We start from the raw sequence: 20,228 nt of genomic DNA, 5'->3' as shown, positions 1-20,228 counted from the left end.
AATGTTTTGAACAACTGGCCCGTTGGGATCAGGATAATCCTGTTTTTTTGGATCAAAGTTATCCAAATCCTACTGACAAGTTTTGAACAACACAAACTGAAGGTTTGATCCAGATTAAAACTAGGATTGGATTCCGTAATCTAATCTGATCTCAGATTCCTTCTTTCCCTTTTGAACAACTCATTTTTTAAGATTTGATCCAATCCGAAAACCAAACTCTGATCTGTTTACCTTTGAACAACTGGCCCCAGCATATCCACCTTGGACAAAGGTCTAACCCAGATAGCAACAGTCATTGAAACTATCTTAAATCAACATTCCGTCAACATTAAGTCATTGAATTAACATCGAACTCTTTTGCATCCTGTTTTAATATTGAAACAACATTGAAATCCTGTCCATAGATCAACAGAGTTTCAATGGCATTTCAGTTATCAGGAATATTGAAACAATGTTGAAATTTCAACTGAACTAAGGATCAATGTGACTTCAGTGGAATTTCAGTTGTTATTACCGTATTTCACAATTGCTAAGACACATTTCTTGAAACCTTCACCCATATTTTCAAAACTTTAAACACAAAACCCAGTCTTTAAACTACATTCACAAAACCCCTGACTCTTCTGGCAAAATCAAACACTTACCTCAAAACCATTTGATGTGTGCTCAAAATCAAACAATGCTTTCAAAACATAAACACAGCCAGTCAATATATAAACACTCATCAGCATTCTTTAGACACTACATCAAAAAATTGAGAACACAGCGTCCAGCACATGTAGTTAGAGAAAAAATGTTTATTGCATATAGAAAATAATTTTGCCATAAATAAAAGTAAATAATTCACAACTCAGTACATCAAATATATTGCATACTGTAAGTACTGCAAGTAATACAGTATTGAATTTCTGTATTTTCAGCATAAAAATAAAGTAAGCCCAAAGAACAAAGACAACTCTAAATGAAAAGCGTATTACACAAAATATTGTGTAATTGCAAAATCAAAGTCAATGAGAGACTCATTCTGCCTCAGCATCCCGTCTTCGTGCTGGGTCCGGCCAGAGGACTTCGTCCACATCACATGCAATGTTGTCCCTTCCTAGGCAACGGGGGAAGAACCCTCTCGTGTGCCGGATCCAGCCTTGACAACACTCCACACCTATGTCACCACAGGCCAATTCCATTGCCTGTAAAAGATTTACCCTTGTATATGGGTTACGGTCATAGACCTTCCATCGCCACGCAGAGAAAAACTCTTCTATTGGGTTGAGGAAAGGGCTGTATGGTGGAAGGCAAACATTCACGAATCGCTGGTTGATGTTGAAGCACTCACGTATTCGGACACCACGGTGAAAGCTGACATTGTCCCAAACCACAACATAGACAGGATGCACTGCCTGCTGATGATCTTGCTGCTCACGTTCAAACAAAACATCCCGAAGACCACCCAGAAATGTAAGAAGATGGTCAGTGTTATATGGCCCCAGGGTTGCATGATGGTGGAGAACCCCCCCATTGCTTATGGCTGCACATAGGCTGACATTGCCACCACGCTGGCCAGGGACTTCCACAATGGCACGTTGGCCAATTATGTTCCAGCCTCTCCTTCTCCTCTTCGCCAGATTGAACCCTGCTTCATCTACAAAAATATATTCATGGGGCCTTTCCATGGAATCCATTTCAAACACCCTCTATATATAAAAGAGATGAATACATTGTTTAGTAAGTGTTACAGAAAGACATACTTCTGCAAAAGTGTATGTATATGCACTCCTGATTTACATAAACTACAATATAGTGCAGTTACAGTAACAGTATAGGACAATAACTGTAGGCTAGAAACTTGTACTGTAAGCATTAGTGCTGAAAGTGTACACTTACTTGCACATACTGATATCGTAGATCTTTGACCCTTTCTGAATTGCGCTCAAAGGGTACTCTGTACACTTGCTTCATGCGTACCCTGTTGCGATAGAGGACACAGGTGTTACATGTGCCTCTTGTGTCTTGTTTCTTTCTCTCTCTCTCTCTCTCTCTCTCTCTCTCTCTCTCTCTCTTTTCCCATTCTGCCCTCCTCCCTCTGCCAGTTGCACACCTGAGAGTAATCAGTGCTCAGGTAGAGTGGGGGAGGTGATAAGAAGGCAGAATGAGAGTGCAGAGCACGAGAGAGCACACTGGCAGCACACCAGTGAGGAGTTTTCTCCTCATCTTCCTTTCTGCCACAAGCAGGTTTGTTCTTTTCCCAACCTCCATGCACATGTAGGTGCTGGAGTTTTGCTGTTTTAGTTTGTTTTAGTTTGGGCTGGAGATTACCGGTAGTTCAGTTATTCGTTCTTTTTGTTTGTTCTAGGATTAGTTTACCCTTATTAGTTAGTTTAGGGGGAGACGTGGGGAGCGACTGCCCACTGTGAGGTTGGTCCAGCGTCTTTTTGTTCTTTTTGGCCGGGGTCTCCAGTTCCTTTTTGTTTCTTTGTTACTTTTGGGAATATTTATTATTTAATAAAGCTTGTTGGATTATTGTTAACTTGGTGTTTGGCATCCTTCTTTTTATATATGTTGCATCCTCCATTCCCTTTTGAGCCTTTGTTTGTTCCTTTTAATGGAGGCCGTAACACGGGAAATGGTAGAAAGGCTGACACTGTTGATTCCTTCAAAGTTTACATTGTCTTCTACAACTCTTTGCTGTATTTCACGCAGTCGGATGGCATTGTTTTGACGGACCATATCAACAATGAGAACCTCTTGCTGTTGGGAGAACAAAGGAGTCCTTCCACCCTCATTTGGTAGTCTTGCACATCTACAAAAGGGAAAATGCTCTTACAAATGTATACATACAGAAACAATATGTAAAATGTATTGTAATTTTTTTTCTTTTTTCCCCAGTTCCCTTTCTATTGACAAAATGATGTACTATATCAAATGTATACAGTAAACTTTCAGTCGCACAAATTAGAAAAACAATACATTTACCTGTTCTCTTTTCTGAATGTCCTGATTATGGTGGCCACAGAGAATCTGGTCAAATTGGGATGTACTCTTTGTCCTGCTTCCCTCATTGTCATTCCATGAACAAGAACATGGTCTATCACAGTTGCCCGAATTTAATCTGTAATTACTATTCTTGGTCTTGCTCTTCGTTGTCCTTGTACTCTTCCTCCTCGTCCACCACCTCTTACGCTAACTCTTCCTCCTCTGCCTCTCACATGGTTTCCATCCATTGTGGTATCAACATTCAACGTACCTGGGTTTCCTGGGTTTCTGGTATTAACATTAATTCAACTTAAAGTTAAATAAAGTTGAATAAACACATCTTTAAAAGGGTTCGAACAAGACCTGAACATTAAAACCTTAATGAAAGTAAAGGATGTATTGCAGAGCTGTTGTATAAGACTGTATTAGTTTTAGCTAATAAACTGGCAGTGTGTACATTTACAGACTTAAATAAGAAGTTTTCCGTGTATGTGTGTTTTTGTGTGTGTGTGTTTTACATTATTTTAGCTCCTTCAGGTTTGCTCCCCACACCTTGCAGATGCAGACACCAAGGGAAAAGGGGAAGGGAAATCCCAGTACAGACCTGGAGAAACAGTTGAATACATCTGTCAGAATTGCTACACTAAGGAAGGTGAGACTTATAAACCTGCACCAATGCTGAATGGATTGGACAGATGAGATGCCTCCGTAAGTTACAACTCCTTTCTCCGTTTTCATGTTGGCATTTGTATCCTATGTAAAACTGATTTTGGTTTCTGGTGTTTGCAGGTAAAGTCCATTATCTTAGCAAAGTCGCAGGAACAGTAGACTAACATCTCAGCTTCTGACTCTAGTGAAATTCATGTGACGTGATATGAGTAAACACCCTTTAAATCACATATTTACATTGTAGATTATTGATTTCAATACACTTTAAATAAAACACAAATACATCTGATCCCTAAAACTATGGACTGTATATAATCAAAATAATCATTTTCCTTTAAAATAGGACAAGAGATGTGAAAGAACACATGTTTTGTAGATACTGTGTCTTTTTCTGAAGATTGTTTTGAGGCAGAGTCCAGTATCTGCATTCTGTAGATACTTGTAACATTTCTAATAAAAAATAAATGTATTTTGGCCCTAAACCATCAGTGCTTTATGGGAAATAGTTTTAATATGTCTTTAAATTCGGCATTACCGAGGCCAAAAAAAAAAAAAAATGCTTATGTTAACAGTTAGCTTGTTCTGGTTTCCTAACTGCGTCGTGAGTTATAGGACCTTAGCTGGGTTCTTCATGGAGACAATTAAAGTTAATGGTAGAGGATAACAGCTGTTAGTGATATAGCTTCCACTTCATATATTACCTTCTATCAGCGGTGTTCTCAGTAACGTGACAATCTGCACGAAATGGCTTACTTTTAAATCACTATATTAGTTGTTGGCGTCCCCGTTTGGCATAGTTATTAATGCCGTTAGTGTCGTGGCTACCCTATGGTAACTTTATTTTATGACAAATCGTTCAACTGTGCTTTCCTAACATGCTGTCATTGGGTTATCATTGCTCGGTTAGCCTTTACAGCAGAGCCGCTTCAGTACACTTGTTAGATCATGTTTCATTACAGAGTTCTCTGTTGATTTGTGCTTGTCGTTGCGTGCGTGGTGGAATATACTGTAAACAACGTCCAGTGACTTTATTGTAAGATATGCATGAGAAAATTAGTTGTGTGTGTGTGTGTGTGTGTGTGTGTGTGTGTACGACCTGTTTGTTTACTTCTTGCTAGTTGAAAGTGATATTGGAACTGAATCCCTACTAAAACAGCACACTGTTCTGTCAAGTGTTTAACTATCTAGAGGGGATTGCTTTGTTTATAGTATTCTTCTATAGTATTCTTAACTGAAAAAAACTATTTTAAAATGCCTTTTAAAAGTCGCTATAAGAATATATCAAAGAGGTAGTTTAAAAAAAAATGAAAAAAAGATCCATCCTTAAAAAGTAGCATTAAGTGCAGTTATGGCTTTTGGAAAAGAATGTTCAGATTCAGTTGTTTTTGATTTAACAGTCCTGAAACGTCTGCATGAGGGCATGAGTTTAAACAGGGTGACCAGGGGTCAGATGGATCTTTAAGTATGCTCTGGACTTTTTTGAGTCAGCGGAAGTATAAGTACTGGTATTAGTAACGTTGTTAGTAGTCCTTACTAGTAGCGACTAGAAGCAGTGGTAGTGGTAGCATATTGTTCTACTAATACTATAAGTAGATAGTAAAACTTGTAATTTTGTAACTGTAATGTTCCACCAAAACAAGTTCCTTCCAGAGGCTATTTTGCAGCCGCACCGGGGCTCCCTGCAGCGCTTAGCGCCGCCCATGACGATTGTGATTGGTTTAAAGAAATGCCAATGAAGCAGAGCACGTTTTTCTCCCATCCCGGAATGCTGTGTGGACTAGCCAGACCATCCTCCACAGTGCTGTGAAGGAAGGTATGGCAAAGCAAGACTAAGCTGGTCTTGGCGGCGGCAGTAGCTCAGTTCGCAAGGAGTTGGGTTGGGAATACGGGTGCATGATATATCGACACAATATCGTTATTGCAATATCATGTTGCACGTCGTGATAAGTATGCTATTAGGCTAACTGAAATAAAACCATGGCAATCTCTAGGTACAACTTATTTTTAATGAGAAAATGAATAATTGAAACAGGCTTCATCTTATACAACAAACAACAGCACACTTCTTCTTTTCAAGTACAGTAAAGTATTATCAGCTAAATATAAATAAAGTATCAAAAGTAAAAGTACTCATTATGTGATATATTATACTGAACAATATCAGATTATTTGTACCGATGCACCACAGCCTATGACCTACTGCGACCTCTTGCACATCCCCTGGTCCCTGGGCCACTCCAAATCAAATCCACACACAGTGTTGGCCCCATCCTCTTCATCCTCTACCTCACCCCCCTTGGCCAAATCATCAGCTGTCACAAAATTTCATTCCACTGCTATGTCGATGACACACAGCTCTATGTAAATGCCACAGCTGCAACCCCACCCTCACAGTCATCCCCATCAAAACTCACCACCTGTCTGGAAGAGATAAAGGTATGGATGTAGCACAACTTCCTTTAACTCAACAGCTCCAAAACCAAAACCGAAGCCATCCTGGTTGGCACACTTCACCAGACCAAATCATCATCCGTAACCAGCATCACCTTTTCTGGCTCCAACATCCCCATCTCATCAACAGTCACAAATCTTGGTGTAAAAATGGACTCCCAACTCACTTTTGAAACCCATATAACTCACCTATGCAAGACCTCCTTCTACCACCTCCGTAACATTTCCAAACTCCACCTCATTCTCTCCCTCTCAGATGCTGAAAAGCTGGTTCATGCCTTTTGTCTCCTCCAGACTGGACTACTGTAACGTACTTCTCATTGGGATTCCTAGAAAGAGTCTGCAGAGGCTTCAGTACATCCAAACTCTGCAGCTAGGATCCTGATGAGAGTGCTGAAACATGAGCACATTACCCCCATTCTCCACTCACTCCACTGGCTCTCCCATCAAGAACTTATCAACCCACAAAACACAACACACTCCCTCCGCTCCACTCACTCAAACCTCCTCCACATACCCAGAACCAGACTCAGGACAATGGGAGATAGGGCCTTTTGTCCTGCTGCCCCACATCTGTGGAATGCCCTCCCTGACATCTTGAGGGCACCTCAATCCACCAAAAATTCTTTTTAGCAAAGCTTTTGGTCCCTTTTTAGATGTTTTGTTTTTTCTTTGTTGTATTCTTTTATTTTAAACTGCTCATCTTTTTTGTTTCTTTGAGATCTTTTGATGAAAAGGGCATTATAAATAAAATGTATTGTTGTTGTTGTTGTTGTTGTTGTTATTATTATCAATATTTTGCACACCCTGCACTACAGTAAGGTCACGGTCAAAGTCAAGGTCAACTTTATTATCCCACAAGGGGAAATTCATGTGGTCATTCATTAAGTGCACTTGTTAACAATACTGCAGAAATCACAATGACAATCCAACATCTGACGTTGACAAAACATAAAATAAAATATTAAAAATATTATCAGGTAGCTAAAAAAAAAGAAAAAGGAAAGGAATTGAGCTCTACAATCCAGTTAAAGTGCCAGTGTGGAAACTGTACAGCCTTCCTTCTTTCCCTTTCTAAAACAGTTATATTGTGCATATTATACAGTATCTCTTCTGTAGGCCTATATATGTTTATCACTGTAGCAGTACTTTGTCTTCTTGTTTATTCCCTTTTTATCATGTTCACTGCATGCACCAAATACACCAAGGCAAATCCCTTGCAAGTTACTTAATAATAAATAAGATTCTGATTATTTCATTACATTTGACTGTCCATGCAAGAAGATACAGCCTAAACTGACAAGTTCCATGATGAACAATACTTTTTTTCAAAATTGTGTTACTTCTTTTCAGAGATTTGTTTCAGTTAACTGATGCTCCTTAGTGGGTGGACTGCTTCATGGTTTGGTGTTTATTTTTGAAATTTTTATTTTTTTTTATTTATTTTTAAACATTTTGGATCAGATTCATTCGCGGTTTCTATGACACATTTCTGCATCTGTCAAATGTGCAACTTTGAGTTCCGTGAAGAGAAGACGGCCATCAGCTGCAGGAGTCTGTTAAACTCCATCAGCACAGAAACGGTAAGAACAGACGAGCTTTGTGCAGCTGTTGTATAGTTCGGTCTTTAATGTTACACTGTAAATAGTGTAAAACATTTTGGTATTTAAGATAACTTTCATAGTCTGTTCTTGGGAAGTAGAAGTACTTCTCCCTCTGCAAAAGTAAAGACCGTGTGTTGTGAAGCACACTTTTGAATACAAAATAGCATTTTGACTGTATGGCATACCCATACTTAATGTTTTTATAATTTTTACCAGCTAATATTTATAATTCATTCTTAAAGTGCAGTCAGTGCAGTTATTTTTCAAAGTGGCACGTGTCTGACTGGATTATCTTTCTTTTTTATTCATGTTTTCCACAGTGGTGGAAGGAGTACTCAGATCTTGTAAAAGTAGCAATACTATAGATTAATATATTATGTTACTGGATTATAATTATTGATGCATTGCAGTAATGTGTCCATCACTTTAATATTGTAGCTAAAGGTGGAGCTCATTTGAATGACTTTACACACATCTGTTGATTCACAGATGGAGGACCATCTTTTAGAAGAGAAGACAAACACCAACAGCGCAATGTTGTGCTCATCTGCTGAGGTAGGACCACAATCAAGACTTGTTTTTATTTAAATAAAGTTAAAGTCCCATTCTTTTTTCCCATGGACAATGTTACCTGACTCACCGTTGGAGCCCTTCTACGGCTTATATCAGCATGAAACTCTCCCTGTTAATGCTAACTCCTTAGTAGAAAAGATCTAGAGCTGCGTTACAAAATACCTGGTTCTTTGAGAAAAAGTGGAAAGTACAAGCATGTGTAAACTATGACTCCCAGGGTGCATTTCGAGAAGAAAGATCCAATCACAGAGCTCACCAAGCTTCTTTTGTTCCCAACTCTAACTGTTACTGTAACTTACTGTTTTGAGTTTACTACCGCTCTGATTCGCACCTCTGACTAGCTTCTCCATGACAACGGCGGCAGAGGCTCTGAGGTATTGCAGTATTTATGCTGCGTTCCAGACACAGTTTTTAGCCCGTAAGTTACAACTTCAAGTCACGACTCACGACTTGGTAGCGTTCCAGGCAAAGTCACCACAAACCCTTCTAGCTAGCGTTAGCTAGCGGCTACCTAACGTTGACGTTAGCTAGTTGACGTTAGCTATCTAGGTGTTGCCTATTTATGTCTATTTATTTCTACTTATCACTGTTAATAAACGGCGTCTGTACAGCATCAACGGGGGTTCTGTACACACAAACGCCATTGTTGTTTGTGTGTGTGTGTGATGTCAAAAACTGTAACTGGGAGTACAACGATCTGGTACGAGTTCACGGGTAGTAAGTTACGGGTTTGACTGCCGTTCCAGGACTCTTTCACGGGTAAAACGTTGTGAAAACACAAGTTACGGGTTGCCTGGAACGCAGTATTAGACCCATCTGCCACGCCAAATTTACAGACAAGTTGAAATCATGAAAACTGATGGCCATAACATGAACTTATAGATTCCTGTTTCCATGTTCAGTGACAATGATGATATCGTAACCATAGCAACAGTGTTGCTCTGGTTAACTGACTGGATGAAACATACCTGACTAAACTGTGTACAAACCATAGACTGTTAATATTATACAGTCTATGGTACAAACACACTTTATAACATTCAGCGTGACTTAAAAACAGTGTGGCTTTGTTCCTTTCTTCAGTGGAGATAGTATAAGAGCAGTACTGCACTGTTGTGGTGTTTTAAACCTATTTAGTCACTTTAGTCACTTGGCAATGGAAATGTCATCCACATTTTTCATGTATCAGTGCACCTCTCTCTGTAGTGTTTGTGATCTCCACAAATATTATTCTCTTACACTCTTTCTATCTTTTTTTCCTGTCTGAATAATTTTGCTTCATAGAAACAGACAGTGACAAATCCAGAAGGACCATATGGTGAGGAGGTGGAGAGTTTAATGGGAGGGCAAATGGATCCACATCAGCTAACCAAAACGGTGAAGAAACCACACCGCTGTGACTGGTATTTCTCAAAGCACCTGTGTCATAACCATATCCCCGCTGGAGAAAGGCCTCACACCTGTGAGCAGTGCGGGAGGAGTTTCAGACACTCTGGACATTTAAAGATTCATCAGCTGACTCATACTGGAGAGAAGCCCTACACCTGTGAGCAGTGCGGTAAGAGTTTCAGACACTCTGGAACTTTAAAGATTCATCAGCGGACTCATACTGGAGAGAAGCCCTACACCTGTGAGCAGTGCGGTAAGAGTTTCAGACACTCTGGACATTTAAAGATTCATCAGCGGACTCATACTGGAGAGAAGACCTACACCTGTGAGCAGTGCGGTAAGAGTTTCAGACACTCTGAAACTTTAAAGTATCATCAGCTGACTCATACTGGAGAGAAGCCCTACACCTGTGAGCAGTGTGGGCGGAGTTTCAGGACCTCTGGAAATTTAAAGACACATCAGCGGATCCACACTGGAGAGAAGCCATACACCTGTGAGCAGTGTAAGAGTTTGACACAATCTGGAACTTTAAAGAATCATCAGAACCTATATACTGGAGACCAAACTCACACATGTGAGCAGTGCGGAACCATCTGGATCTGTTAGCTGTTTAAAAAAAAATTACGTGATTTGTAAAACTTGCCATGAAAATATTTCAATAATATTGTTACAGCATGCAACTTGAGTTGTCAAATTTGTTCCTTTACTCCCTCCCTGTGATACACAACACACACACACACCAAGCCCCCAGGAAGAGCGCCATGTCTTAAAAGTGCTCTAAGTGATGTGACGCGTTTTTTAGGCTACAACATTTTTCGTCACATACAGCAAACATCTCCTCACCATCCGCTAGCTGCCTGTCCCCTGAACACACTGTAAAAAAACACGCTCTCTGAAGACAGGTCAGGCTCCACAAATGGCAACAAAAACAAACTGCACCAACCTGCCCCACGAAACATAACAAACAACAAGTGTTCCAGCCAATAACCGACAAGAAGGAGCCGGTTGAGCCATCACTGCAGCAGCGTTAGCACGTAGGCTACTTCCACAATGTGCGTTCATGACTCAACCAACTCCTTCTTGTCGGTTATTGGCTGACCAGACCACATTTTTTTACAGTGTGTTCAGGGGACAGGCAGCTAGCGTATAGTTAGATGTTTGCTGTATGTGACAAAAAATGTTGTAGCCTAAAAAACGTGTCACATATAGAGCACCTTTAAAGCCAGCATGGGCTTAGCGGCTAAGGGTGGAACTGCACCCCATGGCCCAGTAAGACTTTTCACATAGACTTTGCATGGCGAAAGAAACTTTTTTGGGGTACATCAACTTACCTGCCCGACCACTTAAAGGGTCCTTGTTTAAAACGTCACATTTTTAGCATTTTTAACATTCACTAGTAGCCAAATCCAGAGTTATTAATATATAATGGACGCGAGCAGACCCGCGGGACTGCACCCACCCGCTCACATGACTGTTCTCCCGAGGTCCTGTAACTGTAATAATGGATATAGCTAATGGTTGTAATTCACGTTAATTATTTATTATACATTAATACGTCCATCGTATTATCTTATGATACATCCGAGGGATGTATGTAGCCTATGCTGTAAAGCCTGTAACGTGGATGTAACGTCATTAGCGTTTCCCAAACTGCCGGGGCTATTGGCTAGTAGCTAACATCAGCGGTAGCTAGCATGGACATTAACAGTAATACTATACATAGCTATATGCCTACATAGCGTTACTACAGACATAGTGATTACATCGCCTTGGTTCTCTCTTATGATACATCCGAGGGCTGTATGCTGTAAAGTTTGTAACGTGGATGAGCCCTGTTCATGAAACCGCAGGCTAACCTTAGTAGCTAGCGCTAGCTAGTATCTAGCTAGTAGCACGACATAATGATTAAATCTCCTTGGTTGTCTAAATACATCCATCATTTATTTAAATAAGCATGTAAACGATCAGGAACAATGAAAACACAATGTTTAACGTTAATATTTTAGACAGTGAAAACGGCGAGTTCATGAGTTTGCATACTTGTTAGAGACACGAGAGAGAAGCTCACAAACAAGCATGTTCCTACCGGTTGCTACGACAACACAAACAAACTGTTGCTGGTGCGCATGTCCATCTTGACGTCATAGGCCAGTCAACCATGGATGTATTAAGAGAACTGGATATTGTGATAATAATGAGAGTGCTCAAAAGCGCATAAAGCAAACATGGAGCTCGGATCTTCCGCGTTGACTGGCCCATGTTGTCACGATGGACAACGACAAAAACAGATGAGGAAAGGGTATTTTACAATAACTATGAATGCACCACGAGTTTTACCAGTTTTAAGTAAACGCAACCTTTTTTCAGTCTGTGTTGTTTTTCAGACATCAGCAGTGACCAGTGCTACTTTGTGTCTTTTAGCTCATAGCTTTAGCGGCAGACTGTTGCTGTTGGAATCCTCTACAATACAGTCACACTTTTACACCGTTTAGCTGTCAGCATTTTAACTGTTTAACCGGGACAATTTCATAGTGGTTGGTGTAAACCTAGGTATAGTGTTACCGTTCTCTTAGCTAATACATCCATGCTAGCTACCCCTGTTAGCTACTAGCCGATAGCCCCGCCAGTTTGGGAAATGCTAATGATGTACGTTACATACACGTTACAGGCTTTACAGCATACATACATCCCTCAGGTGTATCATAAGATAATACCATGGACGTATTAATAGAAGATTATGCGCGTTCATCATACCTAGTTTAATAACTCAGGATTCGACTACTAGTGAATGTTAAAAATGTTAAAAACGTTTTAAACAAGGACCCTTTAAGTGTTTCGGCTGGTAAGGTGATGTACCCCAAAAAAAATGATCCGCTGAAATATAGAAGTTTCTTTCGCCATGTAAAGTCTATGTGAAAAGTCTTTCTGGGCAATGGCGTGCAGTACCACCGTTATCCGCTAAGCCCATGGTGGCTTTAAGACATGGCGTTCTTCCTGGGGGCTTGCAGTCAACGCGGAAGAGCTACATGATTGCTTTATGCGCTTTTGAGCACTCTCATTGGAATGTATGGGGCTTCCCGCCGAACACTGTATCCAGTTCTGTTAATACATCCATTACACACACACACACACACACACACACACACACACACACACACACACACACACATTTTTTTTTTTTTTTTTATAAAAAAAAAATTTTTTTTTTTTTTTTAACATAACACAAACTGCATTTGGTAAAACAAATTACATCTAGGCTATATAAACATATTCTGTAGTCGACAAATTGTGGCAGAAAGTTCAGGCAAATTCAAATTCATTAACTACACATTAAAAACACAAATTTGTATCTCATAATTGCAAGTCCTCTTAAAAAAAAAACACTTGGACATCAGTGAATAGTGGTAGTTATAAACATGATGTAATGGTTGAATTAACGTTGTGTTTATTCCTTGAAAACAATGTCAAAAAAGATGTGGCTTCAGCGCCCCCTGTTCTGCAATGTTTGTAACTACGTGTAATTATCTAACCTCTGAACCTGACGGGCGTCAGGACCCAGAGGAAACAGCACTGCAGCCATGAGAGAGTGTGTGTGTGTGTGTGTGTGTGTGGTTGTGTTTTGTGTGTGTGTGTGTGAATGCAACTTCTACAAACAACTGCTCTCCTGTTGGAGATAATATCTTAAAAGTCCACAAGAGAGCGCTGAAGTCCTTCCAAGTTATCTCAGTGTACTGCTACACTGTTATTTATCGTTTGTCACGACATCCAAGTTGTCATATGGTATACAGTGTTGGGAACGTTACTTTAAAAAGTAATTAGTTATAGTTACTCACTACTTGTTCAAAAAGTTGGATTTTTTTGCAGTTTTCACAAGTCAGTTGAAATGAGTAGAACAGACAGGTGTTTGTACATAACTTTCGATATTTATTGCACGTTGACAGACCGCAAGAGGTTTATCCTGCACTTCAAGTATTATCTTTGTAAGAAAAGTAAACAGTTACACCATATAAAGTGCATTTAACTCTAGGAAATTAAATCAAACTCTCTCAACCTGAGACAACTGGTCAAGTGAACAACCTGTACTTCCAAGTGTTTAGTTCACAACAAAAGTCAACTTTGCTCCAAGTCCTTCTTTGCTAGTGGATGGCGAGCTATCATCTGTGGTGGAGGTATCGGTGTTTTTGGCCACTAGCTTTGTAGATGCGTATGTCATTGTGAGATGCTTTATTAAATTGTGAGTTGTGAGTTGCTTACAATGGAAGTCGACAAAGTCTTTGCTCCTGGACATAATGTACACATTACATGCACGTTCTTGCCTTTGACCACAATTTGAAGTAGTGCTTATATCTCCACCTTTAAAATGCTACCTTTTCATCAGATTGCTCCTGACTTGCCATCTCTGCTGCTTCGTCGAATCTCTGTTTAGCTGTTGTTTGTGTGTGTGTGTGTGTGTGTGTGTGTGTGTGTGTGTGTGTGTGTGTGGCGCGTGTGCTGGCATGTGTATAAAAACACTGGCTCTTATTGGCTACCATGAAACATGACTCTGCCTTAGCCACCTCATTATTAACCCACCTCCTCACTAGCTGCGAGCCAGGGGTGCGTTCGGATTACACAGTTTATTCAATCAATGCATAGTAACGCACCGCATTTAATGTCCAGTAACGTTAACGGCGTTGTAACGACGGGAAAAGTAATTAGTTAGATTACCCCGTTACTGAAAAAAATAACGTCGTTACCTAACGCCGTTCTTTTAAGCGGCGTTATTCCAAACACTGATGGTATATAATTAATATTTAGACGACTGTACTTTTCTGACCTTACTATGGGGGACTTGTAATTCTTCTAAGCATTATTACTTTAAAGTGATTTTTAAAGATGGTGGTACTGCATATTCCCAAACAAATGTTAAATTAAATAAGCACAAACCATTTCATACTCATTTGGCCTGGTGCTTTTGGAGGAGCAGTTGCACTTTACCTGGTTGGTAGCACAGTCTTGTCTTTTATAGATGAGATTCTTTCTTCTGGTTTTCAAGGATAATGGTTAATCTACTGATGTTAAAATAGGGGTGCAAGATATATTGACTCAATATTGTTATCGAAATATCACGTTGCGCAATATTATATCTAGGGGTGCAAGATATATTGACTTAAAATCGTTATCGCAATATATCGAAAGTGTCGCGATAAGTATGCCATATATTTTGTTGATTTTGTGGAGCACTGCGTCCCATCCGTTGGCTGTGTGGCTTAGTTGTGTTCGATTTAGAGCCCGCTTGAAACACTATAATGATCATCATTTGATTGTTTCACAGTTACCGTGCCCGCACATGTTGTTGCGCTCCGCGCCACGGTTCCACTACGTGACAAACCCTATGGAGCGTAGCACGTGTGTGCATATTTCGACAGAGTGACAGTGTAAGTGAAGAAATAGAGACAACAAAACGGAATGAATCAGAGAAGCGAAAGAAAAGTTGTGTCCTGTTCTCTTTATTTATTTTATACTGTACAACTAGACCCTGTTCTGTAGACATGGTCCTTATTTATTTATTCATGTTGTACCAGTCCAATATGACCGTTGAAATAAACCTTGTGTTGTAAGAAATCTTTTCCCGTAACTTTTATAATTTTACATATGTTTAAAAATATCACAATTAATATCGATATCACAATATCACATTTTGTCAATATTGTGCAACCCTAGTTAAAGCCATACTATGAAAAAGTATCAACTAAAGAAGTGCAATAATCACATTATTAGGTTTGGTCAATATTGAGATCACGATTACTTATTGACTTCAGAAGCACCTTGCATTGAATTTTTACTTGTCTTTTAAACACTGGATTTCTTGAACTTTAAAGCTACATTGTGTAAGAATTTCTCCCATCTAGTTGTGAAATTGTATATGACAACCAACTGAATATTACTTTCTAGCCCTTCCCATTCCGAGCACATTTCAACTCCTATGGTGGCCGAACCCAAAATTAGCTCTTAGTGCCTCCATTGTTTACACGCAGCTGTTCTAGCCACTCCAGCTGGTCTTGTTGCTTTGCCTGTAGCGTTGTCGTTTTAATTCTCTTTTTCGCTTCTCTGGCGAATAATCTCCCCCTGGCATTCGTCACGGTGCCACTGAGTTTAAAAGCGCGAAAGGCAGAGGTATGTCCATCTTTGGCTAATGTATTTTAAAGATGGAAGCACTACATGGCTGCCGTCATTCGAGCAACTCGCTAGTATGTATTCTGAATGATTCTAAATGGCAGATACGCTTACGAGAATACTTAGATTAGTTGGTGGAAGTAATTGCACATGAATGAGCACATATTTGTGAAAGAACAAAGGGGGTTTTGTTAAGAATCAACTCAAAAAATTAAACACTGGACTTCTTGAATTTTAAATATAATTCAACTGAAAAACTAATTTAAAATGTATGTAAATAAAATAAATATATACATTTAAATAAATAATACAAACAAAATTGGACTACTGAAAACTCCTGAAATATATTTTTACTATATCAAAATAATAAATACCATATATCAACATTAGACCACAATAAATTAGATCAAATATGTTGAAGTGTACTGCTACAACCTACTGAAAACTCTTAAAAATATATTCAACATTTTGGTAAACTATATTCAACATATTCCATGCAGCACAGTAATCGTTTATCCTTGGTTTCATTATTGTTGGAAGCCAAAATTGTAATTAAGAAAAATATAAATTTGATTAATCGCTCAGCCCTAATGATAATATTGTAATATATTCCACCACAACAGAATTGTCATCATATGTTTTTTATTGGACTGAGTGTAAGAGATGAGTTTACATCTTCATTACATCAGAGCACAGACCTGCATTTTGATCAACAAGTCCTCTTCATATATTGTATGTCATACAGGTGTAATGTGGATGTGCAGAGCTTTATATTGCTTTACTTGAAATTCTGAAATGATTCCAGCATGTCGTGTGTGAGCCTTAAAGCTACTGCGGAGTATTAACAACCACCACCTCCCCGTTAATGTTAAGCTCTGTGGTTTTCCAGTCGAAAACATTTCCTGTTGGTACTCTCTTCCCAGAGAACATGTCTTCGATCATGCGGTCTGAGAGGACGGAGTCCCACATATTAATATCACCGATCTCCCCAACAAAACTCTGGCTGGCATCCAATGAACCCAAGTAACTATCCGGATCTTGTCCGATGATAACCTTGCCTCCGGGTTGGACTGTGTGACCCTTCTTGAAAATTTTGGTCGAGCTTTTCCTCCCATCCATGAAGAGAGCGGCCGCACCTGACCTGGAATCCCAGGTGACACACAGGTGGGTCTGCAGGGCGCCGATCTCAGGGACTCGGAATAAAACCCCTTCTCCCGCCAGGTAAAAGGACAATCTAAACACACATATTAATAACAGTACAGAGGCTTTAACAATGCAACATTCAAATAACACACAGTTATTGTACTGTATTACCTTAATTGTGTGATCATATAAAACTTTTTTTGATGTACTAACTCAGTGGTTCCCAACCTTTTTTCCTTGGCGTCCCCCCTACTCATGTCTAAGAAAAGCTCCCCCCCCGAAACCGAAGTTGAGGTAACTCTCGAGATAGAGCCTTACTTTCCTGAGGACAGCAAGGGTCTCAGGTTAAGAGGTCCTGGAGGTTTGGCCTACTAAGTAGCCTGCCTACAATTTTAAGCGAGAACAAAAATAGTTTTTAGTTAGGTAAGAAAGTTTTCATACAGACTTTTGTATACATTATATATTTTAATGTATTATCATAATTTGTTTAACAAGTGCAAATGTTTTTTTTTTTTACCTCAACCTCAAACCAGATAAAGACTTGCACCCCCTTGTGATTTTTGCCGCCCCCCGAAGGGGTGCCCAGACCCCAGGTTGGGAACTACTGTAGTAACTCATGAATACATGTCAAAATTATTGGTAGCAGTAGTAATATTGTTGTTATGAGTATTAGCTAATTTTATTTCAGTTTCATTTGTAGTAGCAGTAGTATTGTAAGCAAAAGTAGTAATCAGTACTTGTTGTAGTGTTTTTCGTAGTAGCTGTAGTAGCAGAAGTATTTTAAGTAGCAGTTGTAGTACTTGCTAGTAGTAGAATAGAATTTACTGTGGTGGTACATGCATAACAAAATTGGATGCAGTCCTATCAGTTCAAAACATCTGCAAAAGTGCAAAGCAGGTGAATAAATAAATATAAAAGAGCCTTTAAAAGTTGCTATAAAAATCAGTCCTTCCAGAAAAATGCGGAGTTTTTTTTTTATTGTTGCGGGCAAAAATCCTTTATTATGCGGCACATTTTCTTAAAAAATGCAATGGAATATGCGGGATATTTATGCAATTTTATGCAATGAAATTGGGAACTTGCAAAAATTGCGGGAACTTGCAAAAACTTCGGTTTGACGAAAAAGAGAAAAAAAAGTGATTCCCCAACACCCTGCTTTTCGATGAAGTTAACGTTGCGTAATTACGTCACTTCATAACATTCCCATGGCAACAGGGGAAAATGGCTGCTCTTGTGTGAAGTAAACGCAACATTTTTCAACTTTCTGCTAAGATATATGTGACTTTTTTGCAACGAAAATGCGGGGATTATGAAATCATGCAAGCCCCGCATATTTTGCGCAGAAATCGGCAATTTGTGCCCCAAAAGTGCGGCGTATTTGAAAAAATGCGGCCCCCGCATAAATATGCGGACTTTGGCTGATTATGCATTGAATTATTCTTTCATTGAGTTTTTCTGGAGGGACTGAAAAATAAACCAAAGAGGTAGTTTAAAAAAAAAAGAAAAAAAGATCCATCCTTAAAAAGTAGCATTAAGTGCAGTTATGGCTTTTGGAAAAGAATGTTCAGATTCAGTTGTTTTTGATTTAACAGTCCTGAAACGTCTGCATGAGGGCAGGAGTTTAAACAGGGTGACCAGGGGTCAGATGGATCTTTAAGTATGCTCTGGACTTTTTTGAGTCAGCGGAAGTATAAGTACTGGTATTAGTAACGTTGTTAGTAGTCCTTACTAGTAGCGACTAGAAGCAGTGGTAGTGGTAGCATATCGTTCTACTAGTACTATAATTAATTTGGTGTAACTGTAATGTTCCACCAAAACAAGTTCCTTCCAGAGGCTATTTTGCAGCCGCACCTCCTCAGCATTCCAGGATGGGAGAAAAATGTGCTCTGGTTTATTGGCATTTCTTTAAACCAAACACAATCGTCATGGGCGGCACTAAGCTCCGCACAGAGCCGCTGCAAAATAGCCTCAGGAAGGAACATTTTGGTGGAACGTGTGTACATTCAAAGGTTGTTTTAGTCGTGCAACAGAAAACTCAGATTGAAGACTCTTCAGTTCAAGTTTGACCCACTCCCCTGTCCCTTGAATTATTTATGAAAGGACACTTTGTGTTTATACATTTTATTGGATATCTTGCCTCTAAGTCCCCTGGGTTGCCACAGTCTGTAGTGGAATTGATTGGATTAATCGCATTAATGTCAAAGTTAACTCGCAATTAATCGCACATTTTTCTATATGTCGTTTGATTTCTTTTTTTCCCATTATTTTTTGTCATTTTAGTGCTCTTATCAACATGGAAAAGTGGATTGGCTTGCTTTGTGCAAATGTTTTTTTATTGAAAACAACATTGATTCTGTCTGAAGTCATCCAGTGGACGTGCTGCGATGATAGCTCAGTTCACAACGACAAAACACACAGGTCACTCTGGTCTTGTCAATGGAACCATTTGGCAACTTTTAAAAAGTAAACTTAACATTCAGAATCTTATTGGCATCCATTTCGGCATCTAGCGCTCGCCATCCACTCAAAACAGAACGTTAGCCTACTACTCTTTGGCCGGCTCGCAAGCCAAACAAGTATGCGGCGTGCCTGTTGTTTTGTTTCCAGTCTAGCTAGATTTGGTATGGTGTTGTAATTTTTCTAACGTTACTAGTTGTTGCAACAGCATGTGAAAAAAACGCGTTAACGCGTTTAACTGACAGCACTATAAATCACTAAATATTGTCAAATGTTAAATTCAGAATATCGGCGTTTAATGGTGTGTCTACCTGCCGTCCAGCTCACGCCACACATTCAGCTCGTCATAGTCTTGGGTCCGGTACGCAAACAGGATGATCTCGCGTTTACCGGTGAGCTCTGTAGCCACGCGCATGCACAGTGTGAAAGCCCCCAGGTTCAGGGGCTTCAGAGGGACCATCTCCACATAACTGGTACTCGTCTCCGAGGGGAACACCAAGGACTTAATGCTCCCACTCTCTGAGAGAAGAAAAACAAAAACATACAAGATATATTAGATGTGTTTATGTTCAGAATATAAGTGCAATATATGTATAATTCAGAAAAGAGTGGTTTTAGTCGATTTAGTCGGTTAGCCAGGACCAGTCGGGATCACTTTACTGGCAGTGTTTCAATTGTTTTTGCGAGTAACCAACTCGGGTAATTCAATGTGAGTACACGAAATGACAAAATGCCTGTCCCATGTAGCTGTGATAAATTAGCCTGAAGCTAATGCTTAGCTACGTGTTCAGGAGGAAATTAGCCATCTCGGCATCC

The 20,228-nt window shown here is 39.6% G+C and overlaps 2 protein-coding genes across 3 annotated transcripts in view; one reads left to right on the top strand and one right to left on the bottom strand.

Moving 5' to 3' along the window:
- The window catches only part of LOC120573919 (pentraxin fusion protein-like), a 35,388-nt gene that overhangs the window by 13,495 nt on the left and 1,665 nt on the right, over window positions 1–20,228 (bottom strand). The window contains exons 3-4 of one of the 2 annotated variants that reach the window (XM_039823835.1): window positions 19,724–19,931; window positions 16,438–17,046 (exon numbers count right to left, since the gene is read on the bottom strand). The exons of the other annotated variant lie outside the window; for it this stretch is intronic. Of the exons in view, the coding sequence (XP_039679769.1) occupies window positions 16,641–17,046; window positions 19,724–19,931 (614 nt within the window). The 3' untranslated portion in view covers window positions 16,438–16,640. Of the gene's footprint in view, window positions 1–16,437; window positions 17,047–19,723; window positions 19,932–20,228 lie in introns of those variants that run through there. 2 annotated transcript variants of the gene reach the window in all.
- On the top strand, window positions 7,596–10,638 carry LOC120573966 (gastrula zinc finger protein xLCGF3.1-like). Its single transcript, XM_039823894.1, has 3 exons — window positions 7,596–7,673; window positions 8,184–8,249; window positions 9,552–10,638. Exons 1-3 carry the CDS (start codon window positions 7,596–7,598, stop codon window positions 10,260–10,262), a joined length of 855 nt encoding a protein of 284 aa, XP_039679828.1. The 3' UTR covers window positions 10,263–10,638.

The sequence above is a fragment of the Perca fluviatilis genome, chromosome 15 (genome assembly GCF_010015445.1).
Source record: "Perca fluviatilis chromosome 15, GENO_Pfluv_1.0, whole genome shotgun sequence".
NCBI classification, from domain to species: Eukaryota; Metazoa; Chordata; class Actinopteri; order Perciformes; family Percidae; genus Perca; species Perca fluviatilis.
Note: the sequence above shows the minus strand (reverse complement) of the source record. Positions and strands in the feature narration are given on the sequence as shown.

Excerpts from the sequence above, each read along its gene's own strand:
- LOC120573966 (XM_039823894.1), top strand. The coding sequence starts at position 7,596 with ATGTGCAACTTTGAGTTCCGTGAAGAGAAGACGGCCATCAGCTGCAGG. Across the intron at positions 7,674-8,183 it reads ACTCCATCAGCACAGAAACG|ATGGAGGACCATCTTTTAGA; the intron begins GTAAGAACAGAC and ends GTTGATTCACAG. Across the intron at positions 8,250-9,551 it reads TGTTGTGCTCATCTGCTGAG|AAACAGACAGTGACAAATCC; the intron begins GTAGGACCACAA and ends TTTGCTTCATAG.